At 38.0% G+C, this 19,993-nt stretch overlaps 2 protein-coding genes and 1 long non-coding RNA gene across 6 annotated transcripts in view; all 3 read left to right on the forward strand.

Annotated features, from left to right (window-relative positions):
- The window catches only part of LOC107595546 (roquin-2-like), a 38,027-nt gene extending 29,680 nt beyond the window's left edge, over positions 1-8,347 (forward strand). For all 4 annotated transcript variants that reach the window (XM_016285977.1, XM_016285975.1, XM_016285978.1 and 1 more), the window contains exons 15-19: positions 1,194-1,407; positions 1,491-1,575; positions 3,192-3,369; positions 3,446-3,579; positions 6,984-8,347. In XM_016285977.1, coding sequence (XP_016141463.1) covers positions 1,194-1,407; positions 1,491-1,575; positions 3,192-3,369; positions 3,446-3,579; positions 6,984-7,104 — 732 coding nt within the window. In that variant the 3' untranslated portion in view covers positions 7,105-8,347. The remainder of the gene's footprint in view (positions 1-1,193; positions 1,408-1,490; positions 1,576-3,191; positions 3,370-3,445; positions 3,580-6,983) is intronic.
- Positions 8,348-8,922: 575 nt separating this feature from the next.
- LOC107595547 (uncharacterized) lies at positions 8,923-11,827 on the forward strand. The gene is made up of 2 exons (XR_001610276.1): positions 8,923-9,444; positions 9,776-11,827. It is a non-coding gene; the product is annotated as an uncharacterized lncRNA (long non-coding RNA).
- Positions 11,828-13,984: 2,157 nt separating this feature from the next.
- The window catches only part of LOC107595568 (rab GTPase-activating protein 1-like), a 117,286-nt gene continuing 111,277 nt past the window's right edge, over positions 13,985-19,993 (forward strand). Inside the window, exon 1 of the mRNA XM_016286002.1 lies at positions 13,985-14,074. The gene's annotated coding sequence lies outside the window, so the exon portion shown is untranslated. The remainder of the gene's footprint in view (positions 14,075-19,993) is intronic.

Consider the following 19,993-nt stretch of genomic DNA (forward strand, 5'->3'; position numbering starts at 1 on the left):
TTCACCTTCTTCTCTTTTTCCTCCACACAGTACCATCTTACTCGGGGCTTGAGCTGAGCCTCGGGTTCGAGCCTCCTTCGCGGACAGCAAGCCATCTCATTTACCATTATCTGATTATATGGCAGGGCTGAATGGGCAAGCGAACTCATGAAAATACTTTAAAATATGCTGATTCTTTAATAGATTCCCACTGATTCCCTCAAATTGAATCAGCAATGAATGTATAGATGGTACAAGTGGAGTCACTTCAGATCAAATTTACAGTGAAATACTTTTAAATGTGCTTATTTTTAACAGATTGCTATTGATTCTGAATTAACTAAACTGAATTAAAAATGAACACTTTCAGGGTACAAGTGGAGCCACTTAAGATTCACATTGATTTAGTTTTAAATTTGCTTACCATATAACACATTAATATATAGTTCAGTCATGAAACTCTAGATGGCGCAGGCGACAGGTTGTTAATGTAACCGATGATATTCAGAGAGTTAAACAACTTGGCACAGCTGATTGGTTCATGCTGCATATGCAGCCAATGAGCTTACTGCCTTGCATTTATATGGCTAGCTAGCATTCACTACAGATTCCTGCAGCGCGCTTTCAGAGTTTCTCTGAAACCCTCCACCTTCCCCAGCTCCACCTTTATAGATCTGCTACGGGTTATTTTATATGCTATTTGTGCAGAAGCAGTATGTCTTAAATACTCACGGCACCGTATCGCCATATGCATTGGCAGTAGCAAGTTCCTGTACTTGCTTGCAGCAGCAGCAATAATCTACAACTACAGCAATAACCAACAGCAGCAGCAATTCAGCAGCAGCGCAGCAGATCTATTCCGCCAAGACCAAATACATTAACATTGTCATATCCATCACCATGCTAAAATCTTCAGTGAGTTGGCAAGATTGAACTGTAGTTACTTCACTGTAATGTGAGACTGTAATGCAGATTCATTTACCTAACAAAACATTAAAAGTACCCTTTTGTAAAATTAAATAGCACATTTTCAAATTTTTGTTGTGATAATTGTAAATAAATGATAATCGTCATTTTCATCAATTACTTTATATCATGTGGGTAAGTACATCACACCAAGTAATATAGCATAGACAGTTACATCACACAAAGCAGTGCTTCATAAATGTGATTGTAATACGATTCCTAATTGCGATCTAATTATCTGTCCTCAGGACGGGGAGAGTGGCGGCAAACGGTGGCTGCACATGTTCGAGCCCTATAGGCGACTGAAAGAAGAAGATCCCATCATTCCTTTTGGAGAGGGGCCCATCATCTCTAAATGGGGAGCCATCTCCCGCGCTTCCCGCACTGGCTTTCACACCACTGCCCCGGTCCAAGCCACTGCATCGCAGAGGTGCTCCGGCACCACTTCAGTCAACTTCAGAGGTTAGAATTCATATGGCTTTCTATGCTTTTGATTCTGAATTTCTTTGGCTTTGAGAGTGAGTCATGTTCCATTCTCTTTACAGACTATAGCTGTCATATTGGTCACAGTGACCTCAGATGGGGCCCACGTGGTTCTGACTCTTCTAGTCACTCCAGCTTTCTAGAAAGGTACCAGTTCAAACTGAGATTTCTCATCTAGAAACTTTTTTTTTTCATAATGCAAATGCTTAATATTAAACAACAACAAAAAATTCCATAGACTTACTTTGAGCATACATCTGAGCCTAGAGACTGAAATATCATATATAAGACTTGGGGGTGGGTCCTGTTGACTTAGGCCAGTACACAACCAACTAGCAACCACTCAGAACAGCTTAGCAACCACATAGTTGTGCATGTACAAATTATTATTAATGTCATTTGTACATTAATTTTACTGGATTTTCAGGAACATTGTAGCAGTAGTCTTCACAGTGTTTCCCCATCTTCACCCCCACCCCATCCCGCCATAGTCGTCTGGCTGTCCTCTGTACCGTTCTAAAAATAGAGCAGCAGCCGGAACATAGCTCCTCTTGTTTGTGTTGGCAAAGCTCTTACACACTGCAGTGAGGGCTTACATTTCATAGAGTCTCCTCAACACCCACAAGTCCTTATCTACCTGCTGCAATTCATGTACAAATATCTTAAATTAGCTAATGTATATACCTGTCTTGAAATTCCTTTTGTAATCTTACATTTGTTTGTCATCTTAAATGGGCCATATTCTACACCAGGGATGGGCAACTTCAGTCCTGGAGGGCCAGTGTCCTGCAGAGTTTAGCTCCAACCCTAAGCAAACACACCTGAACAAGCTAATCAATGTCTTCAAGATCACTAGAAAGCTACAGGCAGGTGTGTTTGATTAGGGATGGAGCTAAACTCTGCAGGACAGTGGCCCTCCAGGATCACTCTTATCTAAATAATAATTTTAATCAATGTATCTTGCACCAGTGATGCTTTTTTTTAGCCCGATGCTTGTTTATTTAAATGACCTCTGTTGTCCATACCATGGAAAAACAAATATGCTTTTGAATAAAGATGCATTATTAGGATATATTTATATACGTTTTTGTAATGTTTACACTGGGTTGTAGGAATTTTTTTAATGTTTTTGGAAGCATCATTACTCATCATATAGTCTTCAGTGTCACATGATCCTTCAGAAATCTTTCTAATATGATGATTTGCTGCTCAAGAAAGATGTTGTGTGTGTGTGGGTATTTCTGTAAACCATGATAAATTTGTTTCAGGATCCAGGATGAATCACAAGTTCAACAGAACAGCATTTATTTGAGATCTTGTGTAACATTATAAATGTCTTTACTTTCACTTTTGATCAATTTAATGTGTCCTTGCTGAATAAAAGTGAAAATTTCTGATGTAAAAAAAAATACTGATGTAAACTTTTGAATAGTGTGTGTATATACAATCTAAACATAAAACATGTATTTAAAATGTATTTGAATTTATCTTTAAAAATAAATTTTAGACAATTTAATTGTATAACTTACAGACTAACCTACAAAAAATCCTGTTTTTCTCTGTTAAGTCCTCTAATGTTTTAACATTGTTTTTTGGTGTCAATGATGATTACTCATAGGGCAGATTCTGAGTGGGAGATCACCTCTCACCTGATCTCAATATTGAGTTTCTAGTCTGAGAACACCAAACAACAGAACCGATTAATTTGTGTTCATAGCTTTGGGTCCGTTTCAGAGCTCACTGTGTGTGTCTCTGTGTTTCAGCGATCAGCTGTCCATGTCAGGGCTGCATGTAAGGCATAATTCCTTCAGCAGCGGGTCAAAGCAGGGCACAGATCTGCTGGGGAAGGATGGGATGGAGAGTGAGCCTGACAGAGACATTGAGCTGGAGCTGTCTGCTCTGGACATGGAGGACACAGAAACACAGGACTGCAACTCTGAGGTAACTTTTAGACTCAGTCTTGAAAGCCTAGATTGCTTTGGGTTGTTTGGTGTTTAATTGCTTGTATGATCTGAAGGACTCTATGGAAACGCAAAGCCGCTTCCAGAACAACCACCTCTCTACAGTCTTCTGTGATCCAGCAAGTTCTCAGTTGGAAAACAACCTGCCTGACAGAATGGAAGCCCATCTTATGAAGAAGATGGCATTCAGGTAAGAAGAACTTTGTTGACACTGCACACAAATCTGATTCGGTTTTCAAACCCCTATTTTTGGGGCTGACTGTTTGTTTGTCATTTTGCGGGTGATGAAATCGGATCAGCTTGTTTGTATCCAGTGTATCTACATTGGTTGCTGTAGTAATGATGTAAGCATCAGCACAATGTCAAGATACTTTCTCGTACAACAACTGTCAGCAGCATCAGTGTGGAAAGAGAGGAAAACATTGCCAATTTTTATCACGATATATAGCTGCAGTGCTGAATATAAGTGACATACTGCGTCTAAAATTGCTGCCTTCTTCACTCATTCACTACATAGCACAATACAAATAGTAAGGTTATTATAGTTTAGAAGTTTTAATTAAATTTTTACTAATATTTAAAAAATGTTTTAGTTTAGTTTAGTTTTCATGCTGTTAGTTTTATTTCAGTTTAGTATTTTTAGTTTTTTATTTTAGTTTCATTTTTCTAGTTTCAGTTTATTTCGTTTTTTATTTTAGTTTTAGTTTCTGGTACCATTTTCATGTTTAATGCAGGATGGGTGGTTTCAAGGTTTATAATATTTAATGTAAATAAAAACTCAAATTAATTTATGGCCAGTTTTATTTTATTTTAGTTTTGTGAGCATGCAAATTTTTTATTAAAAAAAAAATTTAATAAGTTGTGACTAGCTGAGAAACATTCAAATCAAATTTAAATCAAATTTTGAACTGCATATGAATAAGTTTTGGAATAAGTTTATAAGCATCAAAAAGAAGAAATTGTGCAAGCATTTGTTCAAATGAAGTCTGTATTTTTCACACAAAAATCAAAAAACCTCTCTATGAACTTTGCCTAAACATTTCCAAAATCTTGTAGAGCAATAATCTGTTTTATTCCAAAAGTTTTTTTTTTTGTGCTTTTTTATCGAATGCTGATAGATGTATAACAGATGTATGTATTAGGGATGCACGATATATCGGCCACCATATCGGTATCGGCCCATATCGGCTCATTTTTTCTGTTATCGGTATCGGCCTGATAAGAAAATTTGGCCGATATCTTAAAGCCGATAAATAATGTGCTTTTTTATCGAATGCTGATAGATGTATAACAGATGTATGTATACATCAGATGTATAAACTTTGAGTATAAAAAAAAGAGTAATTCATTATTTGCGAAGTAGTTTTGGTCCGAAATAAATATTTCATGCTTTTGTATTGTGTAGTCTGATGTGGTGTGAACTAGTTTACAGAACACTGTATTTGCTTTATGACAGGTTTTACAATAGACATCAAGACATCAATCGAAACATAGTACAAACTATAAATATAGCAAAAAAATCTTGAAATGTATAATTATTACGGCATAGACCTAACAATATTTAAAGTAATTAACATAATATAGGCTGAAAAGGAAAATTGTGTAAATGCATAATCCTTACCATGGAACTGTAAGGTCCGCGCACCTGGCCCAGATCTGATGTGCACTTAACCCTGGACGCAGATTTGCGGACAACATAAGCCTTCACTTAATCTACTTGAGAAAATAACTTCAGAGTAAGTCCGAATAAATCAAATGTAACAATTTATTATCCGTCAGGTAAATATGTATTATGCCAATTATCTCCACAGCCAATTCAACGATATCAAATCAATACAAGACATCAAATTCTCAAAGACGAATCTAAGAGTAAAATGCATACCTGAGATTAAATGTATTAGATGTATTAGAAAAATACATAGTACAGAGTGTGTGGAGATACTCTGTACTACGGGCACTCTGACTACAGAATCGCGCTGACCCTTTTGCTGCAATCCTTTAAATACAAAACTAAGAAAAGACATCCTCCAAATGGAGGCCTGTACAAACAATTGGAATTTGCATTAAGCCAGGTCCCAGACCTGGGTGGTCTACACCTCAATGGGAACAAAAGGTAATTTGCATGGGATTGCTCTCTACGGTGATCAAAGTTTCTCTTAACTCTTAGGATCTGTATTATCTTTTAGTAAGATTAAGACCATTGTACCACTTGCCCTGAAACTATTCAAATGAAACCAAACATGAATGTAAATCTTATTTGCATTAATTTAGAACATTATATTCTTGACCAGTTTGAGTGAATCCAGTGGAGGGAGGAGATGAAAAGGCACAGATGCATATGTGAGAGAGGCGTTTCCCGCACCACCCCTCTGTGGGGTGTCCTGAAGATGCCAGTGCATTGTTTGCCTCTCAGGAGATCAAAGTATTCTAGTTTCTTTTATCCTTACAACCTAGACCCCAATAGTTATTATAACTACGTACAACTTAATTAAAGCTGAAATCATACACATGGTTCCCGTAACTGAGTACAACTTAAACTAAGGTCAAGCGGTTAGTCAGAAATTTAGAATCTCACCTGATGCGCCCCATGCTTCATCTCCTGAGATCTAATGTGCACTTAACCCTGGACACAGATTTGCGGAAAACATAAACTTAATTTACTTGAGAAAATAACTTCAGAGTAATCAGAATGAATTAAATGTAACAATTTATTATCAGTCAGGTAAATATGTATTATGCCAATTATCTCCACAGCCAATTCAACGATATCAAATCAATACAAGACATCAAATTCTCAAAGACGAATCTAAGAGTAAAATGCATAACTGAGATTAAATATGTTAGATGTATTAGAAAAATACATAGTACAGAGTGTGTGGAGATACTCTATACTACGGGCCCTCTGACTACAGAATCGCCCTGACCCTTTTGCTGCAATCCTTTAAATACAAAACCAAGAAAAGACATCCTCCAAATGGAGGCCTGTACAAACAATTGGAATTTGCATTAAGCCAGGTCCCAGACCTGGGTGGTCTACACCTCAATGGGAACAAAAGGTAATTTGCATGGGATTGCTCTCTACGGTGATCAAAGTTTCTCTTAACTCTTAGGATCTGTATTATCTTTTAGTAAGATTAAGACCATTGTACCACTTGCCCTGAAACTATTCAAATGAAACCAAACATGAATGTAAATCTTATTTTCATTCATATAGAACATTATATTCTTGACCATTTTGAGTGAATCCAGTGGAGGGAGGAGACGAGGCACCGATGCATATGTGAGAGAGGCGTTTCCTGCACCACCCCTCTGTGGGGTGTCTTGAAGATGCCAGTGTATTGTTTGTTTCTCAGGAGATCAAAGTATTTTAGTTTCATTTATCCTTACAGAACAAACTGTAGATATTGTATTAATATTAGCCATATTACTGTATGACAGATTAATGTGTACCAACCTACCACACACAATCTTTGACATCAACAACTAAACATTTTGGAAGCATTTTCTCTTCCCTTTAAAAAGTCGATAAGCTTATTTATATTAATAAGAGTTGTGATATATGATTTTTCTTATGGTGACTTTATGGCATTACAGAAAGGCCCTCTCTCCTGGAGACCTCAGTATGGGGAAGATGCAGATGAGGACATGCTTGCCCAGGCCTGGAGACCCTCCGCGACCCAGTCCAGGACCTGAGATGCTGCTAAACGGGAACTAAGGGGGGCTGAAAACACCAGTCCTCCTCATGTTCTAATTCCATGTGGTCATGCCAAGAATCCACCATCCTCCTTAGGTAGAAGGTTGAGTTGCCCTTATAGGAGTCAATCGAGGCAGCGAGACGCAGCCGAAAGCCTTCTGTATTCATGTGTTCTCTTCATAAGAGCTAGCTATGCCCTGTAATTGTAATCACTCATCATCTGTTCAGAGTCAGTTTGTTTTTCTTAATCACTGCTTGTGGATGAATGTTCACGTTGAGTCACAACTCCACCTCAGGTAGCTCTCGACGTCAGTCAATCAGAACTCTCTCCAAGCCAGGAAACCAATTACCCATGTCCCGTAACTCTGTACAGAAGTGACGGTTCTCACTAGCTTTTAGCACACTGAGGAAACCATAATCTACTGTATGATCATTATATAGCAGACTCTTCCAATATATATTAAGAATAACCAAGGTGCTTGGAATCTATAGTACATGCATTTTTATTATTAGTATTGCAGTGTTAGCCACTGAAATGTCATGTGCATTAATTGTTTGTTGGGCATCATTGTTTGAAAAAAACATTCATTGATCATTGTTTAAATGTATGTGTGTGCATTGTGGTATATGTCTGGTATCTCTAAGAGACATTTCACAGGCAATCAATCAATATTTTGTAGAAATATTCAAAAGAAACAGTTCACCCAGAAATTAAAAGTCTGTCATTCTGATCACAGCTTAATCACTGAAAATCCCTCCATTGGCAGTGTTGTAGTCGAGATCAGCTTGTTCGAGTCCAAGTCCAGGCCACCCCTGAATAATTACGCCGAGTCAAGACCAAGACCAGAAGAGGGTTGAGTCTGACTCAGAGTCGTAAAAGACACCAGAAGAGGGCAGAGTCCAAGTTAAGACAGCGACCAGAAGATGGGCAAGTCTGAGTCAAGACAGAGACCAGAAGAAGGCTGAATCCTAGTCAAGACAAGAGACCAGAAGAGTGTTGATTCCAAGTCAAGACTAAAATCAGAAGATAGTCACATCTGGGTCAAGACAGAGACCAGAAGAGGGTCAAATCAGAGTCAAGACAGAGACCAGAAGAGGGCGGAGTCAGACTAATGACAGAGACCAGAAGAGGGTCAAATCAGAGTCAAGACAGAGACCTGAAGAGGGCAAAGTCAGACTAAAGACAGAGACCAGAAGTGGGCGGAGTCCGACTCAAGACAGAGACCAGAAGAGGGCCGAGTCCGACTCAAGACAGAGACCAGAAGTGTGCAGAGTGCGACTCAAGACAGAGACCAGAAGAGGGCAGAGTCCGACTCAAGACAGAGACCAGAAGAGAGTCACATCTGGGTTAAAGCAAACACCACAACAGGGCAGAGTCTGAATCAATACCAAGACCAGAAGAGGGCCGAGTACGAGTCAAGACAGAGACCATAAGAGGGCTGAGTCCGACTCAAGACAGAGACCAGAAGAGGGCCGAGTGCGACTCAAGACAGAGACCAGAAGAAGGCAGAGTCTGACTAAAGACAGAGACCAGAAGAGGGCTGAGTCCGACTCAAGACAGAGACCAGAAGAGTGCAGAGTGCGACTCAAGACAGAGACCAGAAGAGGGCAGAGTCCGACTCAAGACAGAGACCAGAAGAGAGTCACATCTGGGTTAAAGCAAACACCACAACAGGGCAGAGTCTGAATCAATACCAAGACCAGAAGAGGGCCGAGTACGAGTCAAGACAGAGACCATAAGAGGGCTGAGTCCGACTCAAGACAGAGACCAGAAGAGGGCCGAGTGCGACTCAAGACAGAGACCAGAAGAAGGCAGAGTCTGACTAAAGACAGAGACCAGAAGAGGGCCGAGTCCGACTCAAGACAGAGACCAGAAGAGGGCTGAGTCCGACTCAAGACAGAGACCAGAAGAAGGCTGAATCCTAGTCAAGACAGCGACCAGAAGAGGGCTGAATCCTAGTCAAGACAGCGACCAGAAGAGGGCAGAGTCTGAGTGAAGACAGCGACCAGAAGAGGGCAGAGTCTGAGTCAGGACAGAAACCAGAAGAGGATTGAGTCTGGGTCAAGACAGAGACCAGAAGAGAGTCACATCTGGGTCAAAGCAAACACCACAACAGGGCAGTGTCTGAATCAATAACGAGACCAGAAGAGGGCCGAGTCTGAGTCAAGACAGAGACCAGAAGAGGGCCGAGTCCGACTCAAGACAGAGACCAGAAGAGGGCCGAGTCCGACTAAAGACAGAGACCAGAAGAGGGCCGAGTCCGACTAAAGACAGAGACCAGAAGAGGGCCGAGTCCGACTCAAAACAGAGACCAGAAGAGGGCGGAGTCCGACTCAAAACAGAGACCAGAAGACGGCCGAGTCCGACTCAAGACAGAGACCAGAAGATGGCAGAGTCCGACTCAAGACAGAGACCAGAAGAGGGCCGAGTCTGACTCAAGACAGAGACCAGAAGAAGGCTGAATCCTAGTCAAGACAGCGACCAGAAGAGGGCAGAGTCTGAGTCAGGACAGAAACCAGAAGAGGATTGAGTCTGGGTCAAGACAGAGAACAGAATAGAGTCACATCTGGGTCAAAGCAAACACCACAACAGGGCAGAGTCTAAATCAATACGGAGACCAGAAGAGGGCCGAGTCCGAGTCAAGACAGAGAATCCATGACAAGACCAAGACCATGAATAAATGGTCCTTAGACTTGGACTCGTGTACTACAACAGCATTTTGGTCATTTTTGGGTGAGCTGTATCTTTAATAGCTATAAGCAACAAATAGCACAACAGAATTTCACAGTTCAGTCTTGTTTGAGGATGTGGAATTGTTTAGTGTGTATGAAACGTCTAATACAGTGCCAGTTCCTGTCTGTTGTTTACAATAGTCAAAAGGTCACTTCGGTTTTTGTTTTTGCTGTTGTTTATTCCTGTAGTTCAGTTTGAAGAATACAGATGATTAGATGGAGTTTTAGGGTTCTTTATTTTCCAAAATTCTCGTTTTCCCTTATTTTATTACAAAACATTGCTAACTTCCATGAAGTTGTTGGGATATTTTGTATCAGTTTTTAATAGTTTGGTCAGCATTTTGAAAGTACAATCAACCCTACAGTATCTACAAACCATCACATGTTTTTGAGGATTATTTCCTACTTGATTAAGAGTAAATAGAGGAAAAATAATCACAATAACTTCAAAACAGCAGATGTTTTAATGTAGTTTTGTGCACTGTAGTGTTCCTCAAAGGAGATGAAAACTGTGTAACAGCGTATAGAAAGCTCTCCTATTTAAAATAGCATTTAAGTATTTCATTTATGACAGGATTGTTTTTTTGTTTAATATTTTTCTCCGGTCACTGATTTGTCTTTTGTTAAATGTGTTGCCTGGACCAGTTATGTTTGTGTATATTTGAATGTGCATATTGTCTTAAGCCTGAACAAAATATGAATATGAATGCATTATCACTTAAGACTGTTAATCACGGTTTTACTTATGTGGTATTAGTGCTTTTCCACTGAAAGGAGAAATGTAAAGTGAATATTCCTGGTCTAGGCTCAAATGCTGTCTCATTAAATCTCATTTTGCCTCCTGCAGTCAAAGTGTTTTTCAACAGGCAATGCTACAGCTGCACCTTCCAGTTTTTTTGAACGATATACAGTAATTTGTTGATTTTTTAATGGATGAGTCCTAGTGTGTATAAGCATAACATCTTGTTGATTTAGTGTACATGTAAAGAATTTTGCCTTTAATTTTGGTTTATATTCTATTTGTTCGATATGAGAGTTTTAAAAATGGCGCTGGGTTGGTAACAATACAAGTTTCCTTTTTAATTTTCTCACTAGCTATCAAATGGCCTTTTTCCTTTTTTTATCACCCATTGCGATGCAGCAAAGCCTTATTAGTACATGTTCAACTCGTTTATCTGCCCAGCTCAGCCCTGTATCATGCATGCTGCCTTTGGCAAAGAGGTTCTTTGGCAAAGGAAGCATGATTGTGTAGTTGTGTCACACAACACCCCAGTGCTGTGAGTGTCCTGCACTGTATCTTGCATTTTACTCACCTCCTATAGCACTTACTTTCTGCTCTTATGGATTAATATCAGGATTATGATTGTTATTGTTTTATATCCATAGTTCTGTAGTTTTCTTTCCTTTGGAAATGTCAGTTTTGTTTGCATTTAAATTTTAAAAATTTGCTTAGCTGTAATAATGGGGCAGGACGTGTTTGGTTGTGATGATGCTTGTTTTTGTCCTGTATGCAACTGCAAAAACGAACTGATGTGTTGGATACTTTTACGTCTGTATTAGACATTTTATTTGCAAATCTATTGTTCGATTCAATTGTAAATGAATAGAAGATGGGCATCCGTCATTTTATATAACCAGAGCCATCATTAGATGGACATACTGCACATTTTTATGATATATAATCAGATATATGAGGCTATTTATGGTCACAGAGAGAAAGATTCTAAAAGTCAGGAATATCTTTTGATGAAATAATAGTAGAAATTATTTATATTGCATTTGTTTCTTTTTAAATACCACCGGGCAAAGTTTTCCCTTTTGCTTGTGGCAATGCAAGAATGAATATATAGAAATGTAGCCAACGCACAGTCAATTCTTACAGTTTTTTTGTTTGTTATTGCTCTTGTATCTTGGCTATGCTTGGCTCTGATATGTAGGGCAAGCTGGTGAGATGAGTCTAAAGGTCATGACATGTAGTTGCATGCCAAGATAATAAACAGTTACATCGTTACATAAATGTTCAGACTCTTTCTTATACCCCTAGGATGCAGTTTTATGAATAAGCATGACATCTGCTGGTGTACGATGGTATGGTGGGCTACTAGACTGTAATAGCCTCACCTGGACAAACTGAAGAACCTGTAATCGCACTTGAATAAACTTATTTTTCGTAAGGGAATGTAAGGCCAACAGTAATGAAAACCCCTGTTGATTATGCAAGTATAAAATAAAAGTTTCCTAAGTTGTAAAACCAAATAAAAGGCAAGAGAAACTTTTCTTAAAGAGGAAGGAAAATTGATCCAAGCCATGTTGTAACATTACAACCTGGAAGGGGTCGAAAGGGCCATATTCATATTGTAGATTTGACATAGTTACTATTTCATCTTTCTATATCTGCCATTACCCATGTATTCTATAGTATGTGGACATTTTCTGTATGCATGGAATTCGATGCATGTCAGTTTAGACACCATATTGAATTTAACATGAATCAAAACGAGGCAGTCTTGCAGTCTTTAGAATGGCACACACTTTATGAAGATCTTAGATCATTTTCACAACCCAAAACCATTTTATGGAGTTTTTCCCTCATTAAGGTTTTTCAGGAAGACGTTTAATGAGCTGAACAGTCAAATCTATTGAACACACTCTACTTCTATCCGACCCTCACAGCCTTATTTTTTATTCCTGTCAAAATATTAAATATGGTGCTACCCTGACTATTGTCTGTTGCAGTAAAGTAATGGTTCTTCTTTGGAATGTTTGGAATAGGATACTAACAGACAGTCTACTTTTTAATGCAGTACGTAGTATGCGACTCAACTTCCATTTAATATCAGCTCTAATTTGTCTTTTTTTGCCTTATTACTCAATTGGACTGCCAAATGTTTCAAAATTTGATGTAAAGTAGATTAAAAATGTGAAATTGTGTTTATTTTGTAAATGATAAACAGACTACGCTCTTTTCAGGTAAACATGCAACATAATGATTTAACATGACAACAGCGTAGCATACTACTGTTGAATTGTTTTCCCTCCACAACTCTGTCAACATGCTATATCAGTATGCAGAATATAGTACATACTGCGCAGAAAGCAGTACGCTAGTATCTGATTCCATTCTGAAGATTTCCGAAGAGTGCGGCGGCGCATGCGCAGTGCGAGCGGGGTTTGGTTTGTGTTTACAGCTGCACTGTTGCTGGCTAATGTTCTGCGCTGTTATGTCAAGCCTCTCTGGAATAAAAAGCTTTTGTGGAAACAGGTAGGGTGAGTGGCAATGATGCACACCTCCGTGCTTTTATTTATTCTACACGTCCGTTTCGTTATTCAGTAAATTTGCCGTTTTAAGCGGAAGATATAAAACAATATATGCAGATTTGGATTTGAGGCTAGCATGCTACAGTGGGTTAGCCCGTTAAAGGCCGTGTGCTGGTCTCTGCTTCACTGCATGACACAAAACCTGCAAAGATCTGCTGTCTGCACAGCACACATGCCCATATTTGTGGCAGTCTTTAGAATGGCACACACTTTATGAAGATCTTAGATCATTTTCACAACCCAAAACCATTTTATGGAGTTTTTCCCTCATTAAGGTTTTTCAGGAAGACGTTTAATGAGCTGAACAGTCAAATCTATTGAACACACTCTACTTCTATCCGACCCTCACAGCCTTATTTTTATTCCTGTCAAAATATTAAATATGGTGCTACCCTGACTATTGTCTGTTGCAGTAAAGTAATGGTTCTTCTTTGGAATGTTTGGAATAGGATACTAACAGACAGTCTACTTTTTAATGCAGTACGTAGTATGCGACTCAACTTCCATTTAATATCAGCTCTAATTTGTCTTTTTTTTGCCTTATTACTCAATTGGACTGCCAAATGTTTCAAAATTTGATGTAAAGTAGATTAAAAATGTGAAATTGTGTTTATTTTGTAAATGATAAACAGACTACGCTCTTTTCAGGTAAACATGCAACATAATGATTTAACATGACAACTGCGTAGCATACTACTGTTGAATTGTTTTCCCTCCACAACTTTGTCAACATGCTATATCAGTATGCAGAATATAGTACATACTGCGCAGAAAGCAGTACGCTAGTATCTGATTCCATTCTGAAGATTTCCGAAGAGTGCGGCGGCGCATGCGCAGTACGAGCGGGGTTTGGTTTGTGTTTACAGCTGCACTGTTGCTGGCTAATGTTCTGCGCTGTTATGTCAAGCCTCTCTGGAATAAAAAGCTTTTGTGGAAACAGGTAGGGTGAGTGGCAATGATGCACACCTCCGTGCTTTTATTTATTCTACACGTCCGTTTCGTTATTCAGTAAATTTGCCGTTTTAAGCGGAAGATATAAAACAATATATGCAGATTTGGATTTGAGGCTAGCATGCTACAGTGGGTTAGCCCGTTAAAGGCCGTGTGCTGGTCTCTGCTTCACTGCATGACACAAAACCTGCAAAGATCTGCTGTCTGCACAGCACACATGCCCATATTTGTGACAGATTCGGTTTTAAACAGAGAAAATTTGAAAAAAACATAAATAAAGGACGTTGTTTGTGTGTTACTGTCTAAGCCATATATAAGCTGTAGCTGCATTACTAAGTTTTATCGCATGTGTAATGGTTCTGAATCTTGTTGGATTTGTTTTGATGATCATGAGTTTGAATAGCTAGTGATTCTGACTCGAATCATTTAAATCCGCCAAAAACATCTTTAACTGTTTGTTCAGTGACTCTTTCTGCAGTTTATATTGTTACGCCAGTAGGTGGCGGCAAGTGACCGTCTTTCTCTGTGTAATAAGCAAGTCATTGAATCATGCATTCAAGTGATTCCTTCGTTCATGACCGAAACAAGTGTAATAATTTTCCTTTATTATGACAACAAAGCCTGTTGTTGTTTCTCCAACTACCTTTCATGAATAAGAGTCGCAATAAGTACTCTTTCAGACTCAAAATGACCCGTTTAGTGAAGGTGGAGTGTTAATTTAGTAAGTCAACCAATAACATGCCCAGTCAATACCTGCGGTCGAATGCTATTGGCTCGTGGTATAGCCATTCTTTAAAGGTGTGGTCACATTCGGTCAAAAAAGCGGTCCATTTTCTATTGTCAATAGTGTAGCGAGGTGTGATGCTCAGCTCACGGAGAAGTCACTGTCAAACCAAGCAGCTCTCAGTTGGTCAGCGCAACTTGAACGTTAGTGAAATCTGCATGGTGAAGTTTTTCACTCTCGAGCATGGGTTCCTATTGAAACAAATTGAAATGAGCAACGGTAAAAGAAACTGCACCTCAAGGCTGTAAAGTTGGTATTCACTTCAAACGGGAAAGACGAGTCAGTGCAGTGAGAATGATTCATTGATTCTAAATGTTTGCTTACAAACAAAACACTAAGATCTCTAATTGTAGCACAACCTTATGCCTTCACCCAGAGGCGGATATACTGTTACTTACTGCAGTGAGTTCAGCTCTCATAAAATGCATACATTTTGCAAACAGGATTTCAGATTGCATAACAGTTGTCTTAGCCACACCTTAAGATTAAAACCCAGACTGGTAACTTTTTTTTTTCCTGACTGGTGAAGTAACATATTTGTTTCAATAATTACTCAACATAGTTTCAGCCATTCATTTTAAAGCCATTCAAATTTTTTTTTCAATTTTATATTTAATATATAATTATATAAAGGTAAACCAGAAGTCTGTGTGCGTGCATGTACACACACACACACACACACACACACACATATCATTAAGAATTTTTGAAATGTCAAGACATATTTGATAAAAAAATAGGTAAATACAGTAGTATTGTGGAATATTACTACAATTTAAAAAAACTAGTTTTCATTTTAATATATTATAAAATGTAATTTATTTCTGTGATGCAAAGCTGAATTTTCAGCATTATTATTCCAGTCTTAAAATTTTCCTGTCAATGATGAAAATTCCTATTTTTGCTTATTTAATTATTGTGAAACCCATGATACATTACCATTTAAAAGTTTGTGGTAAGTAAAAAAAAAAAAAAAGAAAGAAAGAAATTCATGTTTTTATTCAGCAAGGACTAGGCCTGGGCGATAAAACGGTATCAATATTTATCGACGGTACACCTTCTTCGATAACGATATAAAAAATGTTAGATTTAGCGCACGATATAGGCACGTGCTATGACAGCACTCACAAACGCTAACACATGCTGAATTGAGTGCTGTGCCTGCCTGTGATGAGGAGATTGTGAATAAAGAATGAATATTAGTCGAATTTAAAATAAATGTTAGTGTTGCATCAGGGAGCGTCATCAGTTACCAGTCACTTCATGCTTCCTTCTGCTGACCAGCTTTTTGAAGATGCTGATTTCATTTTCCAGCAGGATTTGGCACCTGCCCACACTGCCAAAAGCACCAAAAGTTGGTTAAATGACCATGGTGTTGGTGTGCTTGACTGGCCAGCAAACTCACCAGACCTGAACCCCATAGAGAATCTATGGGGTATTGTCAAGAGGAAAATGAGAAACAAGAGACCAAAAAAATGTAGATGAGCTGAAGGCCACCGTCAAAGAACCCTGGGCTTCCATACCACCTCAGCAGTGCCACAAACGGATCACCTCCATGCCACGCCGAATTAAAGCAAAAGGCAGTAATTAAAGCAAAAGGAGCCCCTACCAAGTATTGAATACATGTACAGTAAATTAACATACTTTCCAGAAGGCCAACAATTCAATAAAACATTTTTTTATTGGTCTTATGATTCTAATTTGTTGAGCTAGTGAATTGGTGGGTTTTTGTTAAATGTGAGCCAAAATCATCACAATCAAAAGAACCAAAGACTTAAACTACTTCAGTCGGTGTGCAAGTCAGTGCAGTGAGAATGATTCATTGATTCTAAATGTTTGCTTACAAACAAAACACTAAGATCTCTAATTGTAGCACAACCTTATGCCTTCACCCAGAGGCGGATATACTGTTACTTACTGCAGTGAGTTCAGCTCTCATAAAATGCATACATTTTGCAAACAGGATTTCAGATTGCATAACAGTTGTCTTAGCCACACCTTAAGATTAAAACCCAGACTGGTAACTTTTTTTTTTCCTGACTGGTGAAGTAACATATTTGTTTCAATAATTACTCAACATAGTTTCAGCCATTCATTTTAAAGCCATTCAAATTTTTTTTTCAATTTTATATTTAATATATAATTATATAAAGGTAAACCAGAAGTCTGTGTGCGTGCATGTACACACACACACACACACACACACACACATATCATTAAGAATTTTTGAAATGTCAAGACATATTTGATAAAAAAATAGGTAAATACAGTAGTATTGTGGAATATTACTACAATTTAAAAAAACTAGTTTTCATTTTATAATATATTATAAAATGAAATTTATTTCTGTGATGCAAAGCTGAATTTTCAGCATTATTATTCCAGTCTTAAAATTTTCCTGTCAATGATGAAAATTCCTATTTTTGCTTATTTAATTATTGTGAAACCCATGATACATTACCATTTAAAAGTTTGTGGTAAGTAAAAAAAAAAAAAAAGAAAGAAAGAAATTCATGTTTTTATTCAGCAAGGACTAGGCCTGGGCGATAAAACGGTATCAATATTTATCGACGGTACACCTTCTTCGATAACGATATAAAAAATGTTAGATTTAGCGCACGATATAGGCACGTGCTATGACAGCACTCACAAACGCTAACACATGCTGAATTGAGTGCTGTGCCTGCCTGTGATGAGGAGATTGTGAATAAAGAATGAATATTAGTCGAATTTAAAATAAATGTTAGTGTTGCATCAGGGAGCGTCATCAGTTACCAGTCACTTCATGCTTCCTTCTGCTGACCAGCTTTTTGAAGATGCTGATTTCATTTTCCAGCAGGATTTGGCACCTGCCCACACTGCCAAAAGCACCAAAAGTTGGTTAAATGACCATGGTGTTGGTGTGCTTGACTGGCCTGCAAACTCACCAGACCTGAACCCCATAGAGAATCTATGTGGTATCGTCAAGAGGAAAATGAGAAACAAGAGACCAAAAAATGCAGATGAGCTGAAGGCCAATGTCAAAGAAACCTGGGCTTCCGTACCACCTCGGCAGTGCCACAAACTGATCACCTCCATGCCACGCCGAATTGAGGCAGTAATTAAAGCAAAAGGAGCCCCTACCAAGTATTGAGTACATTTACAGTAAATTAACATACTTTCCAGGAGGCCAACAATTCACTAAAAACGTTTTTTTATTGGTCTTATGAAGTATTCTAATTTGTTGAGATAGTGAATTGGTGGGTTTTTGTTAAAGGTGAGCCAAAATTCCCACCCAGCCTTCCATTCCCTCTTCCTCTGTCTCAGCCAGCCAGTCGAGTTTTTTTATTGGTCTTATGAAGTATTCTAATTTGTTGAGATAGTGAATTGGTGGGTTTTTGTTAAATGTGAGCCAAAATCATCACAATTAAAAGAACCAAAGACTTAAACTACTTCAATCTGTGTGCGTTGAATTTATTTAATACACGAGTTTCACAATTTGAGTTGAATTACTGAAATAAATGAACTTTTCCATGACATTTTAATTTATTGAGATGCACCTGTATATCGTTGATTCGTTGATAGTTTTTTTAGCTATATCGCCCAGCCCTAGCAAGGACACATTAAATTGATCAAAAGTTCTGATAAAAATATTTAAATATTTAAAGTATTAAATATTCAAATAAATGGTCATCAAAGAGTCCTAAAAATGTATCACTGCTGAAAATTCAGCTTTGCATCACAAAAAGAAATTACATTTAAAAAAATATTAAAATAAAAAACAGTTATTTTAAATATTAATGTAATAATACTTTGCATTGTTTTTATATTTTTGCTAAGATAAATGTAGCCTTGTTGAGCATAAGAGACTTCGTAACGATTCCAAACTTTTGACCAGTATTGTCTGTGTATGTGTGTATTTATTAGGGATGCACCGAAATGAAAATTCTGGGCTGAAACCGAAAATTCTGGATGCACTTGGCCCGAAAACCGAAAATGCTTTGTAATAGTTACTTATTATTTTATTAAATAATATAAAGTAATTTGCTGTTGCAAACAGGAACAAGTAGAAATTTATACTACATACTACATAGAAATTTCCTGTTGGCGTGTTATTTGAGCGGACTTTGCTTTTCCGGTGAGCATGAGCGGTATATGAGCCAGAGATTGTCTTAGGCCCTGTCCCAAATGGTATACTTCATGTGTACTTGCGGTCTTGCAATGGGCGCCGCGTGCGCATGTCCGTTAAGTCCATGAGACCGCAGGGTGTCTCATTCCTCATTTAAGATTTCAGAAGGGTGCTCACTTAGGGCTGGACAATAATTCAATATCAATATGTATCGCGATATAATTTTTTTCAGTAATGGTTGATATGATTTTTAAACACATTTCCGATATTTCGATATACATTACCAGTGTTTCCCATGCATTGATTTATTTGTGGCGTTTGACTTCGTTGAGTAAACATGAGCACTGCACTTTTCAAAATCATAACATGGTGCGGGTGTTTTATATGAATGTATTTTTGAAGGGAACCGACTGCCTTCAGAAAAGTTTAGATGGCATTTTCGTTTGATTTGATAAAGTATCAAAAGTATGAAGTAAGTTCATGAGCGGAGCTGCTTTGATTACAGTCGTTACCGGGGAAGCCGCTAGTTTTTATCACTCTAAAGGCGCCTCCTGCTGGCAGAGAATGAGTTTGCATTTTCAATAAGCCCGTCTCCAGCAACATTTCCAGTTTTTGTTGTGGTTCAATTATTTTGTTTTCTGCAGCGACTCGGAGCACTTTTCATACCCTTTTTTTCTGGCTGAAGCACATTTGTTTCAATCTATAAGAATAATCAGCCTACACAAATTTTTTTGAACAGTAAGATTTTTAATGTTTTTTTTTTTTTGAAGAAGAAGAATTCTCTTCTGCTCACCAAGGCTGCATTTATTTGATCCAAAGTACAGCAAAAACAGTACAATTTTGAAATATTTCTACTATTTAAAATAGCTTTCTATTTGAATATATTGTAAAATGTAATTTATTCCTGTGATCATAGCTACATTTTCAGCATCATTACTCCAGTGACACATGATCCTTCATGATCCTTCAGAAATCATTCTAATATACTGATTATCAATATTTAAAACAGTTGAGTA

The sequence above is a fragment of the Sinocyclocheilus grahami genome, unplaced genomic scaffold, assembly GCF_001515645.1.
Source record: "Sinocyclocheilus grahami isolate Dianchi unplaced genomic scaffold, SAMN03320097.WGS_v1.1 scaffold204.1, whole genome shotgun sequence".
NCBI lineage: Eukaryota > Metazoa > Chordata > Actinopteri > Cypriniformes > Cyprinidae > Sinocyclocheilus > Sinocyclocheilus grahami.